Source organism: Marmota flaviventris, chromosome 1, assembly GCF_047511675.1.
Source record: "Marmota flaviventris isolate mMarFla1 chromosome 1, mMarFla1.hap1, whole genome shotgun sequence".
In the NCBI taxonomy this organism is placed as follows: Eukaryota; Metazoa; Chordata; class Mammalia; order Rodentia; family Sciuridae; genus Marmota; species Marmota flaviventris.
The window spans coordinates 65,292,896-65,314,726 of record NC_092498.1 but is presented as its reverse complement, the minus strand read 5'-3'; the positions used below and the strand labels follow the sequence as shown (position 1 = coordinate 65,314,726).

The 21,831-nt window shown below is 33.4% G+C and overlaps 1 protein-coding gene across 1 annotated transcript in view; it reads left to right on the top strand.

The window, feature by feature from the left end:
- The window catches only part of Pclo (piccolo presynaptic cytomatrix protein), a 404,888-nt gene that overhangs the window by 7,569 nt on the left and 375,488 nt on the right, over positions 1-21,831 (top strand). The window contains exon 3 of the mRNA XM_027926468.2: positions 14,101-15,507. Within this exon, the coding sequence (XP_027782269.2) occupies positions 14,101-15,507 (1,407 nt within the window). The remainder of the gene's footprint in view (positions 1-14,100; positions 15,508-21,831) is intronic.

Below are 21,831 nucleotides of genomic sequence, written 5' to 3'. Positions count from 1 at the left end.
GTACTGTTTACTCTTTTAACCAAAAGTCATATTAAGTGCTTTAACATTTTAAATACATTATTCTTTACTGGTATTGCAACTAATAAGAACACACTACATTCAAATTAATGAAGAAATTATAAGTAATTTGTTTATATATGTAGTTTTTTAAATTTTGGTAATGATATGTTTCTGCTCATTGTGTACTATCTCAATAGAAAAAGTAATAATGATCTCAAATGATAATTTTATCAAATGTTTGAATTTGTTATATTTGAGTGGCAATTTATAAGATAAACATATGAAGTTGGGAATTTAAACCACGTTATTTGTATAGCTATTAGTTGGAAGACAGATAGTATTTGAATATGTACTAAATGTACATTCTGCTACATGTTTGGTGGGACATACATATACTAAAACACGAATGCTGATCTTTCCATGATTAAAATATACTCAATTAGAAACTATATAAATGTATGCACAAGGAAATATATTGTGTGTACAGATGTTAAGAACTGTGAGGGATCTGAACAAATATGGATTTCAGAGTAGAAATTTATTCCATTTCCAGTGGATAAGATCAACGAAATCTTCATGGAGCAAGTGGTATTTGAGCTAGGTGTTAGGGTTAGTACTATTTTAATAGATAGAGAACATGACAAAGGGTAATGACTTAGGTCAAGATCTGGAAACAGAAAAGTGGAAGATGTATGTTGGAAATCAGGAATAAATCCAAGTTAGCTGGATGATGGGGAGAAAATGGGCAGTGAGTTTGGAGATGGGTTGAAGTCATATTTTTTGCTTTTTATACTCAGCAGTAGTGATAGATGTCTGTTTTCTGAAACATACTTTGATTTATGTAGTCATGCATTTGATTATTTTCCAAATTTGTATCAAATGCCAAGTTGTGAAGCACCATTGAGTACTTTGACAGAATAAAATATTTGTTAGATAATGGGCTCTTTCCTAAAGTAGAAATAGGGGAAATAAAATTGTGCATTAGAGAGAGAGAGAGATAGAGAGAGAGAGAGAGAGAGAGAATGGATAGTAACTTTCTATAGGGCTTTACATTTCACATAATTCTTATTTCTTTTATCAAAATTAAACTTCCAAATATTTCCATGGGAAAAAATTCTATTTTTTCTATTACACTAGTGAGGAAACTGGTGTTCAGATGGTTGCTCTGATTGCTTTAGTTATTAGGCTCCTCAGATAGTAAGTTACCAAGAATAACTCAAAGCATCTAATTCCAAATCTGTTTATTCCTGTGGGAAGAGACAGAAAGTACTTAGGACAAAGGAAGAAACCATTACTACCAGAGGGAATTTGGAGCTCTGTTATCAAAGCAGAAGTACTTGAACTGGAATGTGAAGAATAATAGAAATTTGAACACACATGGATGGGTATGGAAGGAGTAGGAAATGTGAAGCTGAGGCAGGCAGAGGTCCTTATTAGCTAAATGAAGGAAGGCATTCCTTATTTACTGAATGGGCTTAGACAGGTCATTTACACTTTCTATTATAGTGGCACCATTAAAATATAAAAATAACAACACATTCTCTGTCAAACACATTGGGTTGTTAGAAGGATTCACTGAAAATTTGTGTGAGAAAGTATTTTTTAAGTATACAGTGTGATTTTAAACTTGTAATACATTGCAGAATAGATAATATTAACATCTTAAATAGATTTGACTTTTAAAGTTTACTTATACATTGCACATTATTTTCTATATAGATATAATATCAGAAGTTGGATTCTGAGGTAGCAATCTAAAAAATTTGATCAATAATATTAATAATAATATTTTGTTTTAATTTTCATTTCTTTTCCCCATAAAGAAAAAATATAATCATAGTTCTAATTCTGAATTCTAGAAAGGTATCCTACCTAATCTTTTCACCACATGGCCAGCTTCTTAACCTCCTGAATTATCCGGAGGTCAGAGTTGGGAAGTTAGGGCTGGGTAGAGGCTGAAGGCTTCTGTTCCATGAGATAAAGTAGATGGAATTTTGGGGATGACCACTGTTTCTAAACTGTTATACGTATCCATGAAAAAGTAAATCTCCATGCATATTTCAAGCTGGCCTCAAATATTCACATTCATTAAACAGTTCTTCCATGCAAAATAGGAACAGATGTTGGACATTCTTTGGTACTTCAGTTTACATGAATGTTGTTTTCCAGTTTGACCTTTACATGTAAGTAACTCAGTATATGACTTTTGTGTTCAGGGAGTAAAATAGAATACTGGTCTTTTGTATTGAAAACACTAAAAGAATTTCTCTGATTTTTTTTTTTTTTAACCCACACATCAGAATTGTGACTATATTTACTTGTGACTATACTGACTTAAATTACTAAAACCTCTAGGGAGGAAGGACTGGAGAGGTAGCTACACTCAGCCACAAGATTTAGGGGCAAGTTTACTTCTTTAATTATAATTTGCCAACCTTTCTCCTACCCACAAAGACATCTTAGACAATCCAGTCACCAATGTGTGAGGATGGCCTGTAAATTAACTGCCCTCCTTGGAGGCTATGAAGATGTGTGCTATTCCAAATAAACCTTAAGAATCCATTGGCTCCAAGCCTAGACTTATGATGCCAAAAGAGTTTATGGCTGTAGCTCTTCTTCCTGATTCATTAATTGAATTAATCAGTACAATATATTTCCTCTCTTTGGCCTTGGTTTCTGACACAGAAACTGAACATTTACTTTCTAATCAGTGACAAAAGCATTTTTATTGTTGTTTGTATAGATTTGTTTTATCTTTTTTGGTGTATAATCTTAGGCAAGATAGATTTAGGGCCAGATTGAAAGGCTTGTGCCTAATGTTTGGTAATTCTTTCAACTTTTTCAAATTTTAAAATGTATGAAAATGAATTGTCACTTTTCATAATGTTGATAATGAAGCAAATGTTAATGATGAAAGTGAATTTAGGTGCCCCACTGTTTTATTAGGTCATGATATATTAATTAGTTTTTTTCTGCTGAAACTAGATATTTTTTTTTTCAAAAAAATATGGCCACCTTTCAGGAGAAAAAAAATTATCCCTACACTTACATATATAGATGTGCATAAAAACTTTCATTATTTACTAAAATGACAGAACAAACAATGACTAAAAATCTCCAGTTGGGTAAAAATGGATTCACTGGCCATTGGATAGTGTTGATGCTTCTGGTTCTAGTGAGAAACAGAATGGGCCTGCAGGGGCCATGGGAGTAAGGATTTGTTTAAAAAGAGCTGGTAAGAAAAGAGAAGAGCTATACCAAATATCAGGAGCCTGGTATCTGTGGAAAAAGCAAACCAGTAAGGTATTTCTCATGGTGGGATGACTGAAAGAAGTTTTAGAAAAGAGGATAGTCTTTTTCAAATTCCTTGCTGTTTTTAGCACAGATTTTTATTTTTTTCTTACCTCAAATTCAAAGCAGACTGTCACACAGTTCCTTTATAAAAGGAGGACTAAGCACTCAAATATTCATCTACTCCTTCTAGAAGTCCCACTTTTAAAATATTGATAGCATAATAGTTCCTGAAAAGATGAAAGAGTACCAGTAACATCATTTGGTATATCGAGGGATTCCTGGCAAAGGGAAGGAGTTGACAAAGAGCTGAGAAAACCATTCATTGTACAGTAGCTTTCTGAAGGAACCTGAGAAAGGCCCTAAACTTGGAGTCAACAAATATAAAAAAGTAGTAGTGGCTTGTGGGTGGTAATCAAAGAATAGATTTTAAAATTGCCGTAGGAACAAGGAGGATACCTAGATTCTTTCCTACATTCAGTGGGAAGAGCATCCATTATAGTAAAGGGCAGAAATAAATAAGACATATGGTGTGATAGACACTTTATTTATCCCTCTGTACCACTAGAGAATGTTCTCTAAATGAAGAAGAGAGTTGCCTAAGAAGTGCCCTCTTAAGAAAACTAGAAGCTTTTGAAAGAAGAGTAGGAGTGAAGGTAATGCTCCTTTCTCACAACAATGTGTTGTAGAGAAAAGAAATAATCTCAACCATGAGTCAACTGCATTAAATCTTTTACCTTCAGAGCAAAGTTGGACTTACTTATTTGACCACCATCCTACTTTCCCTCAAAAAAGAGTAATAACAGGAAAACAAAACTGTCTATACGAATAAATTCTGTCAATTACTCATACTGATGGTGATACTATAAATTAGTGGGTTAAGAGCCTAACTAGACATTTGACATTAATACCATATGAATGCTAGAAATGAACTAATAGGGAAAAAAACATATAAACCCAACCTCATAAGAGTTCATTCAGGAAAAATAACTTAAGAATTCTTAAAAAATTCACAAAGATTTAAGTGGATATTTCATTGATAATTATCATATGAAAATATCAATGGGCTGGTTGAGGATAAAAGTGTACCTCATTAATGTCTCAGAAATTTCCTAGATTATACAGCTAAACAACATGTATTGTTGTTTATTCAACTACTTAACATCCCCTATATTTTTGGCATGTTCTCTAGACTATGGGTATATAAGAATAAACAAAATACACAAAAATGTTTTCCTCATGGAGTGGATTTTCTAGTGAGGTCACAAATCAGTAAAACATATGGTGTGACAGATGGTAGTGTTAGGAAGAAAACTGAAGTACAGCAGGGTTATCTTATGTACCAAAAGAGGGATGGGGATTAGTTGTGGGGTTCCCTCACTCTGTCATTTGGAGATTAGTCTTGGAGTTGATGGATGACTTGAGATTCAAAAATTTTGAATGGTTAGTAAATGTATAATTGATGCATATAGTCCTAATGGAACCTGAGGGTCAAGGGGTGAGGGCAGTAAATAGGGAAGAGAAGGAATGCACCCGGGAATGTGTATAATTCTGAGATTTTATATTCATTCCTGCCTCCTTTACAGGTAGGGAACTGGTTATTTTATGGGAGGAAAATTATTATAAACTTCTAATAAATTGATTATATCTTTGTCTTCAATGCAATGCCTTTGAAATATTTATAAATAAGAGCTTATCTTATTTCATAGAGAGCTATTTCTATTCCTAAAAATAGATGATAGTATTGTCTTTTGAAAAAAAAATTAGCTTGAAAAAAATTCATGCAAGCTGTAGATATGTAACATTTTAAATTTATAGATCAAAAGTAAAAATCAAAGCATTATTTAACGTTATAATGGCAATCGCAACAAATAACTACAAGCAAAATTTAATACTGATTGATCCTGAAATTCAAGCCTCAGTGTTAAAGAAGAAGACATTTAATGACATACATTTTTGCATTTTTTCAACTTGTGAATTCATGTTATAATTAAAATCAACTCTGATGTAATCTAAAAGTTCTGAATGTTCAAATGATTGTTTAACCAAGTATATGATGTGAAGGAATGTATAAAGGATTTAAATGCTTGTTTTTTAGATTGTTAGCTATAATTTTAGAATTAATTGGAATTCATTTTAGTTTGGCTCAAAGTTTTGGAGGTTTTAGTCCTTGGTCTCTTGGCCCTGTTGTTTTGAGTGTGTGCTAACACAGTGTGCATCATGGAAGAAGCACGTGGTGGATAAAAAACATTCACCTCATGGTTAGGAAACAAAAAGAAGAAGAAGCGGGGCCCCACTACTCCCTTGAAGGGCATGTCTCCAGTGACCACAAGGCCTCCCACTAGCCCCCACTTTTTAAAGAGTCTACCTCCTCCCAGTAGTTCCATACTGGGGACCAAGGTCTTAACACATGAGCCTTTGGGGCGGGCATATATAAGGTCAAAAGTATGGCAACATTGTTCTTGGTGAAATTTTAAGAATTTTTGGTTCGATTTAACAATGAATATTTGTCTTATGTCTGTGATACTGTTTAATCATTTTCTTCATCATTGTCAAAGTTGTGTATACTTTAACAGGCACCATGTTTATGTGAAGCCAATTAAGGGAAATAAAGCACCATAATTCTAAGCATAAGGTTTTTGGAAGACAAAGGGTCCTGTCTAGTTCTTTTTAAAATATTTTGATAATGCCTATGATTATGTATAATAAGAGTATCACTGTTCATACTGTTAAAACAAGAATATCCTAATTATAACAAAATGAATTTACCCTTATTCAAAATATTTTCTAATGAATTTAAAGAAATAGAATGACCCAAATATTTAAAAATATGTATTACTTATATATATTTACACATACCATATTGGTTTTGGTCAAATCTTTGATGTGGTCCTCGAGAAACATTTTACTTGTTATGTGGCTATTTCCTGAATGTTTGTGTGTACCTCATGTTGTACTCACACTTTAGTCATTATAACTAAAGACTGTTTTTACTTCCAGCTTTTAAATCACTAGATGTTTCAGATATCTTTTTTTTTTTTTTTTTAATTTTTTGGTACCAGGGACTGAACTCAGGGGCATTCGACCACTGAGCCACACCCCCAGCCCTGTTTTGTATTTTGTTAGAGACAGGGTGTCACTGAGTTGCTTAGGGCTTCACTTTTGCTGAGGCTGGCTTTGAACTCATGATCCTCCTGCCTCAGCCTCCTGAGCTGCTGGGATTACAGGTGTGTGTATAGCCTCAGATATCTTTTTGAAGAACTGACTTTTATAGTAAGCTTGTTGTTGTGTATTATTAGAAGTTGTATAATGATTTACATAGCTTGGTAATAACAGATGTTCTGTGAAAGCAGATATACACTGTTAACAAAATCATCTTTTGGATCAGTAAGCTTAACACAGGGATAAATTAACTCACTTATTGTTTATTGCACTGAAGACAAATATACAAATAATCTATTAGGGGTGTATAATAATTTTCCTTAAAGAAATTACCGTATTATAGGTATCAGTAAGGCATCAGGTGATCTTGGTTCCAGGGCTAGTTCTGCCCTTCTCGTAACTACATTCTTGCTGGTATTACTATAAGTTCACTTGAAAATATTGCTAGTTAGCAACAACTTCACTGCAAAGTTTCTTTTCTTTTTCTTCAGAACAAAAGCAGACTGGTTCTTTGTCACAGAGATGAGAGTAAGTTTGAATACTGTGCATTTCAAACACTACTAAGCAATATATCTGCATTTTGTCATTTAATACTCCTTTAATGAGGCATTCATTTTAAAAATAAGTATGCAGAATAGGAAGATAAGAATTCAAAGTCTTCTGAGCCAGCCATTTTGTTAGAATTTGATAATAGATATTGTAAAGGTAATAACTTGGTTTACTGTTAAGAGCAGAAATCAGAGCTTAGAAGGAGAGGCAATAATTTAGCAATCTATAAGGGAACAATTCTGTTTCTAAAGTGGAATGTAATAAGGTATATATAGGTGAGATCTGGTCTTACCTGATGTAAAACAGCAAATCATCTTTTTTTTCTTATTTTTCTAATAAAAATTTTATTAAATGCAAAACAATTCATAGAAATATGATATTTTTATCACAGTTTTCTACTGTATACTTTCAACAACAGATTTCTATTTATGTAAAAGAAAATAAATTAAGTGGCAGTTTTCATTATGTGAGCATGTGATTTAGGAATTCTATAATTGTACCTATTAAAAAAATTTTAATGTATAGATCTTCATATTTTTTTTTTACTTACAGACAGAGGAAGGATTTTTAAAAGACCAGGAGAAAATAAACGATAATGAAAAATATAAATAGGATTGGGGAAAATACAAAATAATGTAAATTAAGCATCATTTTGAAATCAGATTTTCCTTAAAGATTCACGAAACTATGTTAAATTTGAGCAATTTACAAGATATAAGGGACTTTCATTCACAACAAGTTAGAAAAGGTTAAAATTCCTTTTACCCAAGCAATAATATATTTTAAGCATTTCATATATTTTAAAAAATGTACTTCCTTTTTTTTCCAAGTCAACACACAATAAATTGGCTTAATTCCATGGAACATCTGACATATTTCATTTTATATTAAATTCATGAGACATTTGCTTTATTTCAGTAATGTAATTTATTATTTCATTTTTCATCTTTAAATAAAATCATAAAAGGAAAATTTAATAAGCTATTCAAATAATCACGCAAACATTGTCTAATTGGATCCACTAGATCACAGGCTGCAAAACTGTATGATAGCCTAAGGTGTGTGTTAATCCATTGAAATACTACAGTTTGAAATCACCATATGTGAGGTAGTCTAAAAGTATTAATGTATAATGTAGGTAAGCTCAGTTTACTAATTTGTCATCCTCTTTTCTTTGTGTAACTGTAATAGAATATAGATATATTTTCATGTCTATGTGCTGCAATTATTTTATAAATTGTGCTTTAGCAAAAGTGTCAGTTTTCTTTGTTTTGGGTTACCCTGACAAACATATTAAAAACATTCTTCTATATTCTATCCTATTTGTTAGGATTTACAAATGCTATTGCTAGCAATTGATGAACATTGTTATGGTGTATGTAAAAAGTGCATATTTAGTTTGCATATCACAAGCTTTGTTTATGATTGCTGAATTATGCAGCTGAAAATTGTAATTCACAGTTTCAGAGAGGAAATATCCATCTAACTTTTGGATATTTTAAATGAAATTTCTTTTCCAAGTTGCTGAGCATCTTATTAAAATCTGACGAATGCTAGTGTCTATTTTTTAACCAAAATAAATTATGTATTAATATGCAAAGCTAAAGATGATAACTACAGTGAGCCATCTGCAGCCAAACTGCTGTTGGGAGTAACAGCCTCTGTAGGGGAGGTCGTGTGTTTTGGGCAATCTTTGAGTAGCAGAAAGCATAATCTGTCACCAAACCTTAGCTTGAATTATTTTTTATAAGGCTTATTTTTTTGGCTCTATTTGTCTGGTTATCTTTCTATGGCATTCAAAATAATATAAGGCTTTCAATAAATATTTTAAGACAATTTGATCAGAAATAGGAAAAAATCCTTTTGTATAGTTCAGCATTAAATGAAATCCAAAATTTAATTGGTATCCAATACAGAAGCTAATAGTAAGCCTGAAAACTCATCACTCCATTTTTTTTACAGTGTATTGGTTCTTTTTAGTTATCCATGACAGTAGAATCCATTTAATATAATTATAAAAGTATAGAATATATCTTATTCTAGTTGGGATCCCATTCTTGTGGATGAACATGATGGTGGGATTCACTGTGATATTTTCATATATGTACATAGAAAAATTATGTCAGATGTCACTCCTTTTTAAAGTCTAAAATGAGAGAAGGGGAAATAATTGGAAAATACTTTAAACCACCATGTATAGAATCTAAAATCCATTTCAGACTATAATAGTAATAGTTAAGAAGTGGTAGATCTTCATTAATGGAGAAAGAGTAAGTGGTAAAGGAGGTAATTCACTGTGGATTGTAAAGGATGAGTAACTTTTAGGTAAATAAGAGAGAAGACCATAGTTGGCTGAGAATCATTGTTCAGGTGAGAGAATGAGAACACTGCCTCCATGGCAAATGGTCAATTCAGATGTTATGGTTGCAGAAAAGTTTACTTGTGAAGAGTCAAGAAGAACCCAACAGGTATTACTGTCTATCTACAGGATAAGATCATTGTTTAAGACAGTTTATTAAACAACTAATATGAATTATCACCAGAAAATATAAATTCCTAACATTATCTTTCTATGTTCCATTATTACAAATACATATGCTTTGTGATTGAGTACAAATTTCATTGTAAATCTTATGCAAATTCCAACAAATTTGTATTTGTTGGAAGTAGAAGTTTTTCATTGTTGTTTTGAGAGACTTTCATTCAGTTTCAAAGCTAAACAAATTAGTAATGCTGAGCAGGAATATACTTTAATTCTGAGCTCCCAAAATCTACTGATTTAATTCATTACTTAGATGTATCAAGTTAATTACCTTCAATTATTACTGAAGACACTCATAAAAATCATAATATATTTTTTTGGCAATCATAGTTTTGAGACATTTTTTGAAAGTGGCACCCTTAGTTGAAATTCTGTATGTAATGTTCACATTAAACTTTCAAGTTGTAATTCTTGAAAGATCTAAGGCATTTATAATTATCCAGCAAAGGCTTTAGCCAGTAAAATTTCATTACTGTATTTTCCAGCACCAATATAGATATATGCTCAACAAAAAGTAACCCTGTGCATTGCAATTATCAAGGAAGTATATTAGAATAATTAAATGCAAATCTATATGAAAATATACAGCGATCTGGGCAGGGGTTGTGGCTCAGTGGTAGAGTGCTTGCCTGCCATGTGTGAGGCTCTGGGTTCCATACTCAGCACCACATAAAAATAAATAAGATATATTGTGTCCATCTACAACTAAAAAAGTATCTAAAAAATATACAGTGATCTGAGGATGAGCAGGAATGCTTTCTGATCACTTTGTTCTCCCCATTTATATAGCATATCAAGCTGGAAAACTAAATGAATGAAAAATATTATGCATTTCTTTTGATCCTTTTCATAGAACCGAGTTAGAGTAGCTCATTAAATAATTGTTTCAATAACTTGAATTTCATTTATACACCTTCTGAAAGGCCATGGTTAGGAAAAGCAAAAGATGACTGTTTCTCCTTGTTTGTCATATACAATGTAGAATTGAGCAATAGTTTAGGCTTGACACCCCAATAGTTAGGTAATTTCATTTAATGATTGCATATTGAGGGAAAGAGTCCTCCAAGATACACTGATTTAGTTGGAGGCTCTACTGGTATTAATTATCACATTTGTCTCATGGTTTATCAAAGTGGATGATTAGTGTAGTGTTAGCGGCGGGGGGGGGGGGTGCTACTTGTGACAGGGGATCAGGGAAGTTGCTTATGAGCATAATCTTTGTGAACTGACTTGTTGGAATGAGTCTTGGCCTCCAAGATTGTCTGACTTGTGTGGCATGTAGAAGAAATGATAAGGACTAAAATAAGGTCCTCATTCATGGCTATTATAAAATGAAGACTCAATCATGCTGAAGGATGGGGTATAGACCTGCAAGTAGCAGAGTTGTGTAAGTTCTAGCATAACAACACTAATGAAATTATATATTTTGAATTTCTCATAAAAATTGTCTTTATTTCATAGGTAGCAGAGAGGCATTAAAGTTTAGAGGAAGTGGTTAGAGTCAACCTCTTCTGTTGTTTATTTAAAATGCTTTTTTTTTTGTGGAAGTGTAAAATATTTGAGAAATTTGTAATAAGGGTCAAATGAAGTATAGTAACTTTGGAAATGTGAGAGAATGAATGGGGAATTTCTTTTCATAAGCAATGGAGATCCACTTGGGGAATAATTGAGAATGTGGGAAAACTATGACAAGGTTTCTAACATGAGTGACAGGGTGGTAGCGCTATTCCTACTGGTGTTCTTCCTGAGTGCCTTGTGGCAGACCTACCTAACAGTAGAGTGGAAGGCTGTTCACAACGTTAATGTTGGGGCTGGTTGTGGATTTTTTTATTTGCTCAATGTATAGGAAGACCCTTTTTTCCCTTTTCCTGTTTTTCAATTAGGATATTGGAAATGCTGGTGTTTTTAGTAGAAAGATTGTTAAGTAATGAGATAAAAATCATTTCTATATTCACCAGATTTGCCTAGTAGAATTAAAATGGAGGCTTTTTCTAAAACATCCTAAGAGGATAAAAAACTTTTCATATTGTGACAGCTATAGACAATCATTTCAATCTGTATCCTAGCAGTGACAGAAAACATGAATCAAATATCTTTTATGTGCTTATCAAAGTTAAAAAAAATGGTCATTAAAAGGATAAAAGAGTCAGTTGCTGTGGTGCATGCCTGTAATCCCAGCAGCTCAGAAGACTGAAACAGGAGGATCACAAGTTCAAAGTCAGCCTCAGCAACTTATCGAGGTGCTAAGCAACTCAGTGAGACCCTGTCTTTAAATAAAATACAAAATAGGGCTGGGGATGTGGCTCAGTGGTTGAGGGCCCTGAGTTCAATTCCAGGTAACAAAAAAAAAAAAAAAAAAAAAAAAAAAAAGAGAAAGAATAGAAAAGAAAAGGACAAAAGATAGGACAATGAGGTCTGTTCATGAAAAGGGTTTGTTAAGAGGAAAGCTGAATTTTCAGCAAAGGGACAGGGGCCTCATGTTTCCCTTCTCCCTTTTTCTAACTTTTCTCTTTCCATTTTTGTGGAGATATATTTATGTACACCTATAAACTAACACAAATCATTTTATTTGGAAATAAGTATTGTATATAAGGCACTTCCCAGTGTTGATATATATCAAATACTATATATATCATGGTGATTTTCTAATTTTGCACTTGACCAAAGATGAAGTTAGAGCCTAAGGACAGGTTGTGCATGAAGCTTCAATGGTCATGTTGACAAGGAGCTTAGAGTTCACTGATAAAGCCAAATGCATCCAAAGAAATTATCTGGAGGGGTTGGGGTGGGAAAACATTAGCAGGAAATAAAGAAGGAATTATCACAATGTTATCAAATACTTACTATACATGTGTAAAATTGAAATTGTGTTCTGCATTTAACTTGTTTCTAATCTGTTTACTGTAACATAGCTTCCACCAGGACAGGGATTTGGGGTTCTTTATTCAGTGGCATGTTTTCTATAGAAAGTACTTAATGAATATTTGACTAATGGAATAAATATTAATTAAATTTCACATTTGCTTTGGTCATGACACTTGTTACAAAGGAAATAAGCAAATAATGATAATGAAAGTTACTAACCCTAGAAGTGTATCATTTAAACTGGTTAATGTGGATACACATTTCATATAATAGATATTTAATAGAAAAAAGTTATCATACTTATAAAGAATTGTTTTTAAGTTATACTTTACTTTTGTCTGCCTCCATGAGTATGAGGTGATCATATAAGGCTATATGAAAGTAAATAAATGAGAAAACAACTTAGCAGAATAGCAGAATTGACAGCAGTAATAGAGAGCTTGAATGAGTGTGTAGATGAATATTTATAGAGCTATTTCATTCCTCAAGAAGGGGATAAAATAGAGTGAAAGTTTTCTTACATTTTAGCCTGCCTTTTATCTTGGTACTTGCTGGAGTAGCAACTGCTTGTTTTGGAAGTTCAAATATTTATATATATATATATATATATATATATATATATATATAATAAAAGTTATTTTTTGAAAATGACCCCCATATATTTATTTTTTTCGCCATTCTGTACAAAGAACTTGAGTTTCCAACTATATATATTGATTACTTTGGGTTGAGAGGATTGGATTGTGGTAGAAGTTGATGTTCTAAATTATTTTGGAGATATTTAAAATATTCTGTGATAAGCAAACACAGTTTGAAAAAATAAAAATTATTAAATATGGGTACTTTTAAATTACCTTCTAATTTATGGCATTAAATTCAACATCTTTTCATAGTTGATGCAATGTGAAAAGAAGAGTTATATATGTTATTATTATATATGTTATATATAATATATATACACATATTATATATGAATATATCCCACATATTCACCTTCTCTCCCTCTTGTTCTCTCTTACATTTGCACACATTGCTAGTCAAATGTATATATTACTTTTTTAATATTGCTTTTTTAAGTATACTCATAAAATTTATAAGAGAATTTTTTAAATAAATAAGGCTATTTATGATAATTTGAGGGGATGCCAATTTTTAAATTTATTTTCTTTGGAGGGAATATTCTTTCTAACCTAGCATGGTTAACAATTTTTGTTTTCTCATATTTAAGTATGTTAACTTGATCAGGGAGGTAATAGCTCTGCTAATTTAAGAAACTAGCAATGCTTTCAGAATCTGACTAGCCTACTCTGAGTTGTATAACTAAAAACCATTTATTGAGCCATAAATAGAGAAAACATATATCATAATTGACTAAAGGAGTTTAATATGGTTTTCTATTTCTGGGAGTAATCAGAATTTGAATAAATCATAATAACAGAATTAACACTGGAACAAAATTAAACATGTCAATTTTTACTTTTTATTTTCTTTAAAACATTGTTCTTTGGTCTCTGAGTTTATTAATTATGTTTTCATATAATTCAACATTTTATATAAATAAGGTGGCATATGTTTTATATTTTGAATAATGAGAGACATAGTTTGAAATGGTAACAACATATTTTTAAAAGATTTTTTTGTGCTTTCACAGTATTATTATCTCAGTGACCATTATTTTGTATTATTTTTAGGTTAAAGAGTGGCTCTGTTTAAACTGTCAGATGCAAAGGGCTCTAGGAGGCGAACTGGCTCCAATTCCATCATCACCCCAGCCCAAACAGAAGACTGCCCCTGTTGCTCCTACAACAGCGAGCAAATCAACCCCACTGCCACCGCAGAGTTCCCCAAAGAAGGATGCACCACTCAAACAGGATACAGCAAAGGCCCCTGAGTCGAAAAAGCCCCCACTAGTGAAACAACCAACCCTTCAGGGCTCCCCTGCAGCCCCAGCCAAGCAGCCGCCTGTGGAGGAGCCCTCCTCCAAGCCATCCCTTCCCAAAGACCCTTCTGTTCCTACAGCTGAGCAGGTCAAAGCCTCCACAGCTGAGGAGAAATCAAAGCAACCCAAGACCATAAAGCCACCTGCAGACATTCAGTCTTCAGCAGAAGGAACAGCCAGGAAACCTGATGCTCGGATCTCCCAAGTACAGGCTCAGGCTCCAGAGAGCACAGCCCCTCCAGTGAAAACAGACTCTGCCAAACCCTCTCAGAGTTTTCCACCAGCAGGAGAAAAAGTCACCCCATTTGATTCTAAAGTCATGCCTCGACCTGCATCAGATTCAAAAATAATTTCACATCCTGGGCCTAGTTCAGAAAGCAAAGATCAAAAACGAGTGGATCCAGCTCAAAAGAAGGAAGAGCCTAAGAGAGCACCAACCAAAACGACCCCTAAACCAGATGCCAAGCCTGTGCCAAAAGGGTCACCGGCACCCCCTGGCCCAAGACCTTCCACTGGCCAAACTGCTCCTGCATCTCCGCAGCCCCCCAAACCTCAGGAGCAGTCGAGACGCTTCAGTCTGAACCTGGGCAGTATTACTGATGCGCCACGATCACAGCCCACAACTCCTCAGGAAACTGTGACTGGGAAACTCTTTGGGTTTGGAGCATCCTTCTTCAGCCAGGCATCAAATTTAATTTCCACAGCTGGCCAGACTGGACCTCAGCCACAAGGAGGGCCCACAGCCCCAACAAAACAAGCCGCTCCCCCACCCCAGCCCCCAGCTTCTAAGGGGCCACCCAAACCTGCAGGCCAGGCACCACCTGCACCTGAAAAGGCCATATCTGTGAAAAAGGAAATGAAAGCTCCAGTAGCTGAAAAATTAGAGCCCAAAGCTGAACAGGCTCCAACAACCAGAAGAACAGAAACAGACAAGAAGCCCCCACCTGTTAAGGATAGCAAACCTTCAACAGCCGAGTCCCAAAAGTCTGTCCTTCCAGACAAGTTGGAGAAAACCACCAAACCCAAACCAGCCTGCCCTCTCTGCAAAACTGAACTCAACATAGGTTCTCAGGATCCTCCTAATTTCAACACTTGCACTGAATGCAAGAATCAAGTGTGTAATCTCTGTGGATTTAACCCGACACCCCACTTGACTGAGGTAAGCAATGTGTATATAAGATGTATGAATGCACAGTTTATTTTGAGATATTTTGGGGGCAAATTTATGAGCAAAAAATATGTTTCTAGTGGAGAAAACAAATCAGTATTGATACATTAGAAGTTTTAATTATTCCTTGCTTAATATACTACGATTCTCCAATTATTAGGACTTTTATGGGTTAATACACTTCAAGTAAGAAAATGGAATAGGTTGATATTAAAATAACAATGATCCCCATCCTTCATGAATCCAAAACCTGTATCTTAGGAGGACTATTGAGTTTTCATGTGTAAACTGCAAATAAGGGTTGTAATATATCATTCTCATTTCTCTAACCTTCTACTCCCTTTAATATATTAAAAAAAAAGTTGGTCGCAGAACCCACAATGATACGAAGTCTGTTATTTAAAAAAACTTAAAAATCTGGTGTAAATTAGTAATGTTACCAAGTAGAAAGTAGTGGCTCAATTATATCTAGGCTTTTTATGATTCTGTTTGAGATATTATCTGGCAGCACCTAGAATACTTTACTAAGAACTGTGGAAAGGGAAAAGATGGATGGATTTCAGTGACTAATGTGAAGATATGTTTTCTGGGATGTCAAGAATACTTTCTCTGCAATGTCTATGACCAAAAAACTGATGGTACATCTCTGTCTAATGTTGTATTTATAAAAGAAAGAGTCTATAGGCATTAATAGCACATTAAGGCTGTCAGAATATGTGATTTTTGGAATCTCAGGGGATAAATGATCATTCTGGTGTTAGTAAGTAACAGCAATATTTTAATAAGCATTTTGAGAGTGAATTTAAAATAATTATTCATTGCTTTTGTCAAGTCAAAAATACGGAAGGACCATTTTACTCCACTGTATTTGATCTTGTAACTCATTGGAATGGTAAGACCAAATAGACTAGCATCTTATAGGAAAAAAAAAAAAGCTTTAAGTTGTCTTTTTTTTTGGGGGGGGGTGTGCATTAAATAATTATTTTTGGAACAAACCATAGAAAATTTTTATTTTGTTATTTAAAAAACACATTAGTATTGTTTGACCTAGTTAACACCATATGAAAGCATTTTCACTGCAGGCTAAAACAGATTTTTCTCTTCAGCTATGATGAATAATGTTAACTAAGATCCATTTTAAAAGTAGATAAATTTTAGTTTCTGTTAGCATGTTATGATGTTATGAGTGGTAACAACTATAATTATTACATACAGCATTTGGGATTCAATATGAAAACAAAACAAAAATCAACATTAAATTTCTTTTATATTTTAGAAGAATAGCTTTTGGTTGTATGTTCATGATGAGGAAAATTTCATTTTTCATTTTTTCCCCAATACAACTGCATTTATTCTAAACGCTTAAAAAAGTGTACCCTTTAATGAGGAACTTTATGCTATCTATACAATGCAGTTAAGTAAAATAGTTCTAAATCAAACTGTACCACTGAAAAAAACTATATACATATTTTTAAATATTTGAACACTTTTAAAAAACGTGTGCCATGTAAGGGGAGGTCTATAACTTATAATTTACACATCATGCCTGTGCATGCATATGCATATGCACAAGGGCATGTTGGGATCATCGTGATGCTTAGAATTCTGTCAATGTTTGGAAGAATGAAATGAGAGCCCTCTAGCTAGAGAATCAATGAGTCTTCTAGGGAAATCTTTGATTTTCTGTGTGTTGGTAAATTATACACTGGAGGTGGTAATTTGGGTATGAGATTTTTTGAATGATACAGAAATTAATGAGGATGTGTGGAAAATCAAGTTTGAATAATTTCAAAATAAAAATTGTCTCAAGTGTTTAGACCATTTAGGTGAGCTCCTATTTTATATATGGTCAGTGGGATATATATATATATATATATATCACTGTTCAAATTCTGCTCTGCTGTCAATTCTTTGAGTTTGGAAGATTATATTTCAGGAGGGAAGGATATCTTATGTAACAAAAGAGTGTTCCTTGCTCACCTTGAATATGCTAATAATCTACATGAAGTTTTTAGTTAGCTCAAGGCCTGAGCTCTAGCTTCTAGTAGAGTCCACTGGCTGATCTGGCATCATGGGAGTAAATCAAGGTTGGTTGCCTTTATATTATCATCACCCTAAAGGACTTTGGAAGAACAGCAGAGAGGTTAATTGAAAAGAATGGCACAATGTGGGGGCTGGGGCTATAGCTCAGTGCTTGCCTCCAATGTGTGAGGCACTGGGTTTGATCCTCAACACCACATTAAAAAAATAAAATGAATAATAATAAAGATATTGTGTTCATCTACAACTAAAAAATATTTTTAAAAAAGAGTGGCACAATGTGCATGTGTGTGTTCATATGTGTGCATTTACATATAAATATATACATATATGTACATATACACATATGCATGTGATATATAAACCAATTCTAAACATCATTTATAGGCTTAATTTGTGCTATGATTCCAGTGTTCATGCTGAAATACCTTTTATTTATCTCACTTAGGAGTTAGGGAAGCACTTTCTTCTTGATTCATATTTTGTTTTATACTTTCTAATTGTGATATTTTTAATGAGATCCATTATTTTCTGCAGGGCTGATTACTGTACTTTCATGTTAGTTTCAGAGAGAACAGCCTGAAACTACTCAGACTTTTATGACTGAAGTAGAAATCTTATTTCTCAAGAAAGGATTTGGTGATTTCTGTTTATTTTCTGCTATGTTTGATTCTATCCTAGCCTCTACTTCTCTTAGACTAGTCATGAGGCAGGAAGTCATTCCTTGCTTGTGGCATCTTGCACCTCATCCCTTTTTGTTGTCTCTTCCTCTGGTGGTGAAAAGACTCCTTATCCTTTGCTGTGATTTGGGGAGCTGTAGACAATGTCCCTCTTCCCTCACCCATTAATCCAACTCACCTGTCTCTAAGGATGTTTTCTAGTCCTGGTGCCAACATCTCCCCTTGCTCCTAAGTGCCAAGAGCTGCCTGCAGGCCAGACTTTAGCCAAAGTTATACTGCTTGATGCTCAGTTTATATAAATGGTGCTATAAATCTGTTAACCTTTGATAGCATGAGACAATTCTTTTAGGCTTCAATTTCTGCCAACTCAGGGAATGTTTTGTCTTGGAAGGAGTTTTACAAGTCACAGTAGGGCTTTTTGAAAGGGCTAGTCTTACAAAATCTGAAAGCATAGTGAGAAAAACAGTCCAAGATGGCAATTAATTTACCTAGTGAATTTTAATCATTCATTAAACAATTAAAATGCTTAAAGGAGGCAAAATAACTTGGGGTATTTATTTTATTGTTTTTGACATCCTCTTTTTAAAGTAACTTTTGATTATGAAAATAAAATGAAATATGTTTCTCATGTTTCAGGAAGTCCTAGAATCATAATTTTGCTTCTTAGCAAGATAATTGTGCCTGGCCTAAACGATGTAGAAATAGCTGGCATATATTTGTCACTAGGCAACAAATGAGTCTTTTGGGCTGATTAAGACCCAGTGGTGTGACTGAGTCCCTTCAGATATTTGCTCTCTGGCAACAGCAACATCTGCATTTTCTATCAAATACTCAGTACGTGGCTTAGTGGGGATGTGCTGTGTTTCTTAACTTGGCAAAAAAACATATTATCTTTCTTTTAATGAACTTTACTTATTACTTTCAAAAGTATGTATTAATACTGAAAAGTATTTAAGAACACAGGCACAGGGGCGCGCAAGCGTGCGCACACACACACATTAAAAATGAAAGGCTAAAAGAATGATCAAAAGTGAATTAGGAGAAGACAGTTCTACTAATTGTTTCAGAAGAATTCCATAGTGGAAATCTACATCCTAGATGAAAATTTCTGCATCATGACAAAGAGGGACACTTGAAGGCACTTTTTGACTGATATAAAAAAATTTATCCTGTAGTCTGTTGAAAAATAAAAATTAGTCATTAAGATTTAGGAGAATTTTGATGTTAAAAGTGATATTTTGTTAAAATATTCAAACAATTGATTTAAAATTGAGATTATTTTTGTTTAATAAAATTTGAACAAAAAAGAAAATTTCCTAATAATTCTTATTTTTCTAGGCATTTTTACATATTATACTCTATATGGTATTTATGTATCTTAATCAACATATAACATTTCCTCATGTGATTAAACAACTTAAAGTTATTTTAAATGATTAAGTATTCTATGGATTTGTGTTTCATTATAAACATTTTCTCCTTATTAGGAATTTAATTTGTTGTCATTGTTTTATTATTATGAACAAGTTAAACTGTTTTGAACATAAATATTTGTATTTTGAACAGTTTCCCAAGGAAAGTGTACTCATATTAAGGTTACTAAATCAGGATAAGGACCCTGCTGTATCAAATTCTCTTCAGAGCTGTGATAGCGGTTGGCATTGCCACCATTCATGCATGTGATTTCTTTCTCACTACTGCCTCTCCAAATGTGAAAAATATCATTTAAAATAACATTTGCTAATTTGGAAGTCTAAAAATGCTTTTGTTTGATTTGTATTTCTTTGCTTCCTGGAAAATTTTTATTTTAGACATTAAATGTAAATAGATGTCTCTAATCTTGATCCAGACAAAACATTGAGCAGACAATGTTTAAAAAGGTAAAGTGCTATCAGCCATGCTCCTTTTCTTTTTATTCTAATGGGGCCACGTTTGACATTGTGAGAGGCCTTGTGCAAAGTTTTTTCTCTCAACCACTCTCTGAGATGGGTTTGCAGATTTGGAGATTAGTAGAATGAAAATCAGAGCTAGGTGCACTTTTCAAGCCACAAAGGTTTAACTCAGAGGCTGTCAGTGCTCTTTTTACTACACTATATTTAAATAACCTAAGGAACTAGATGACAAATACTATTTGTTTTATGCTGTCTTAACTATAAGTTGTGTCATTTGGTAACTGGTAGGATTTTAGTACTAACAAATTTGTAAATATGTGCATCAAATTCAGCTAACATTTGGGACCACTAGAATAACAGTGGCTGTATTGCACAGTTGAATTTATAAAAGGCTTATTGAAAGGTTTAGAAATGTAAAAGCCAGCATCATTGTACAATCTTCTTCCCAGATAAGTTCACCAGGTGGTCTGTGCTGACAGATAACAGCATATGGCTCAATGAAGAAATGATGTCCCTGTCTTCATATGTAGTGATGTGAGAGTATAAAGCATACTTGTTCAAGTTGTAAAAAATATTTTTATGCTAATACTTACAAATGATGACCATAAAAATGGTGAATGTCTCAGTGTTCCATTGGTGGTGGTAGAAGTTGAATCTTTGCTCCTACCAATGTTTTGATATTCCATTGGTGATATTCCTAGACACAGAATATTCCTGGGATTGCATATACTATGTTAGTTCTCCATAGTGGTTGTATGAATTTTTATCACAACGCATTTTGCATGTGTGCTCCTGTTTTGCTAGAGATGCGTAATCTGATATAAAAGTACCTGGCTACATGTTCTTATGAGTACTATAAGTGACTCAAGTTAGGATTTTTTTTTTTTTTTTTTGTACACAGATTGAATCCAGGGCTTCATGCATGCTAGGCAATTACTCTACAACTAAGTTACATCCCCAGGTCTTTAAAAATTTTTTGTTTTGAGAGATTCCCACAAAGTACCTAGGCTGGCCTTGGCCTTGAAGTTGAAACCCTTCCTGCTTCAGCCTCTAGAGTAACTGCATTATTGGTGTGCACCTAGGCATTCAGCAGGATATGTTTTAATTGTAAACTGCAGAATGGATTTCAAAGCCTTATCAGGAAAAATGTAAAAATGTCTTATTAATAATTTTTCATTAATTGTATATTGAAATAGCCATAAATTTACATATTGGGTTTTTTAATTATTTTTTTTTTTAATGATCTCAGTTTTCGTTGTTACAGGTTCCCACTTGCTCTTTTGTGTAAATCATTTTTTAAAATTTTCTTAATCTGGTTTATCCTTGTCCTATGGATCTTTTGGGGTAGCAATTAGTATTTTAAAATGTGGAAAGGCTAAAAGGTTTCCTCTGGCTTCTGAATTCATTCAAGTCCAATTACTGTTGTATAAGGTTTTCATTCCTTGAATATTGCTATTATTACCATCCTGTCTTCTTATCATTTCACTTTGTAGTTGCACATGCATGTAGTATATTTGCTTCTATGTAGAATGTTTATTTCTTTATACAATAAAATATGAATATTCTTGTATTTGTTGCAATCCAATTTTCTTTTTCAGGGCTCTTTTATGTTACATAAGATAACTGGTTACTTTTGCTTGTTTCCCTGAGAAGACAGATCTCAGTACTCCCCTAGTGAACACTGCAAATGAAATCTTAGTTCT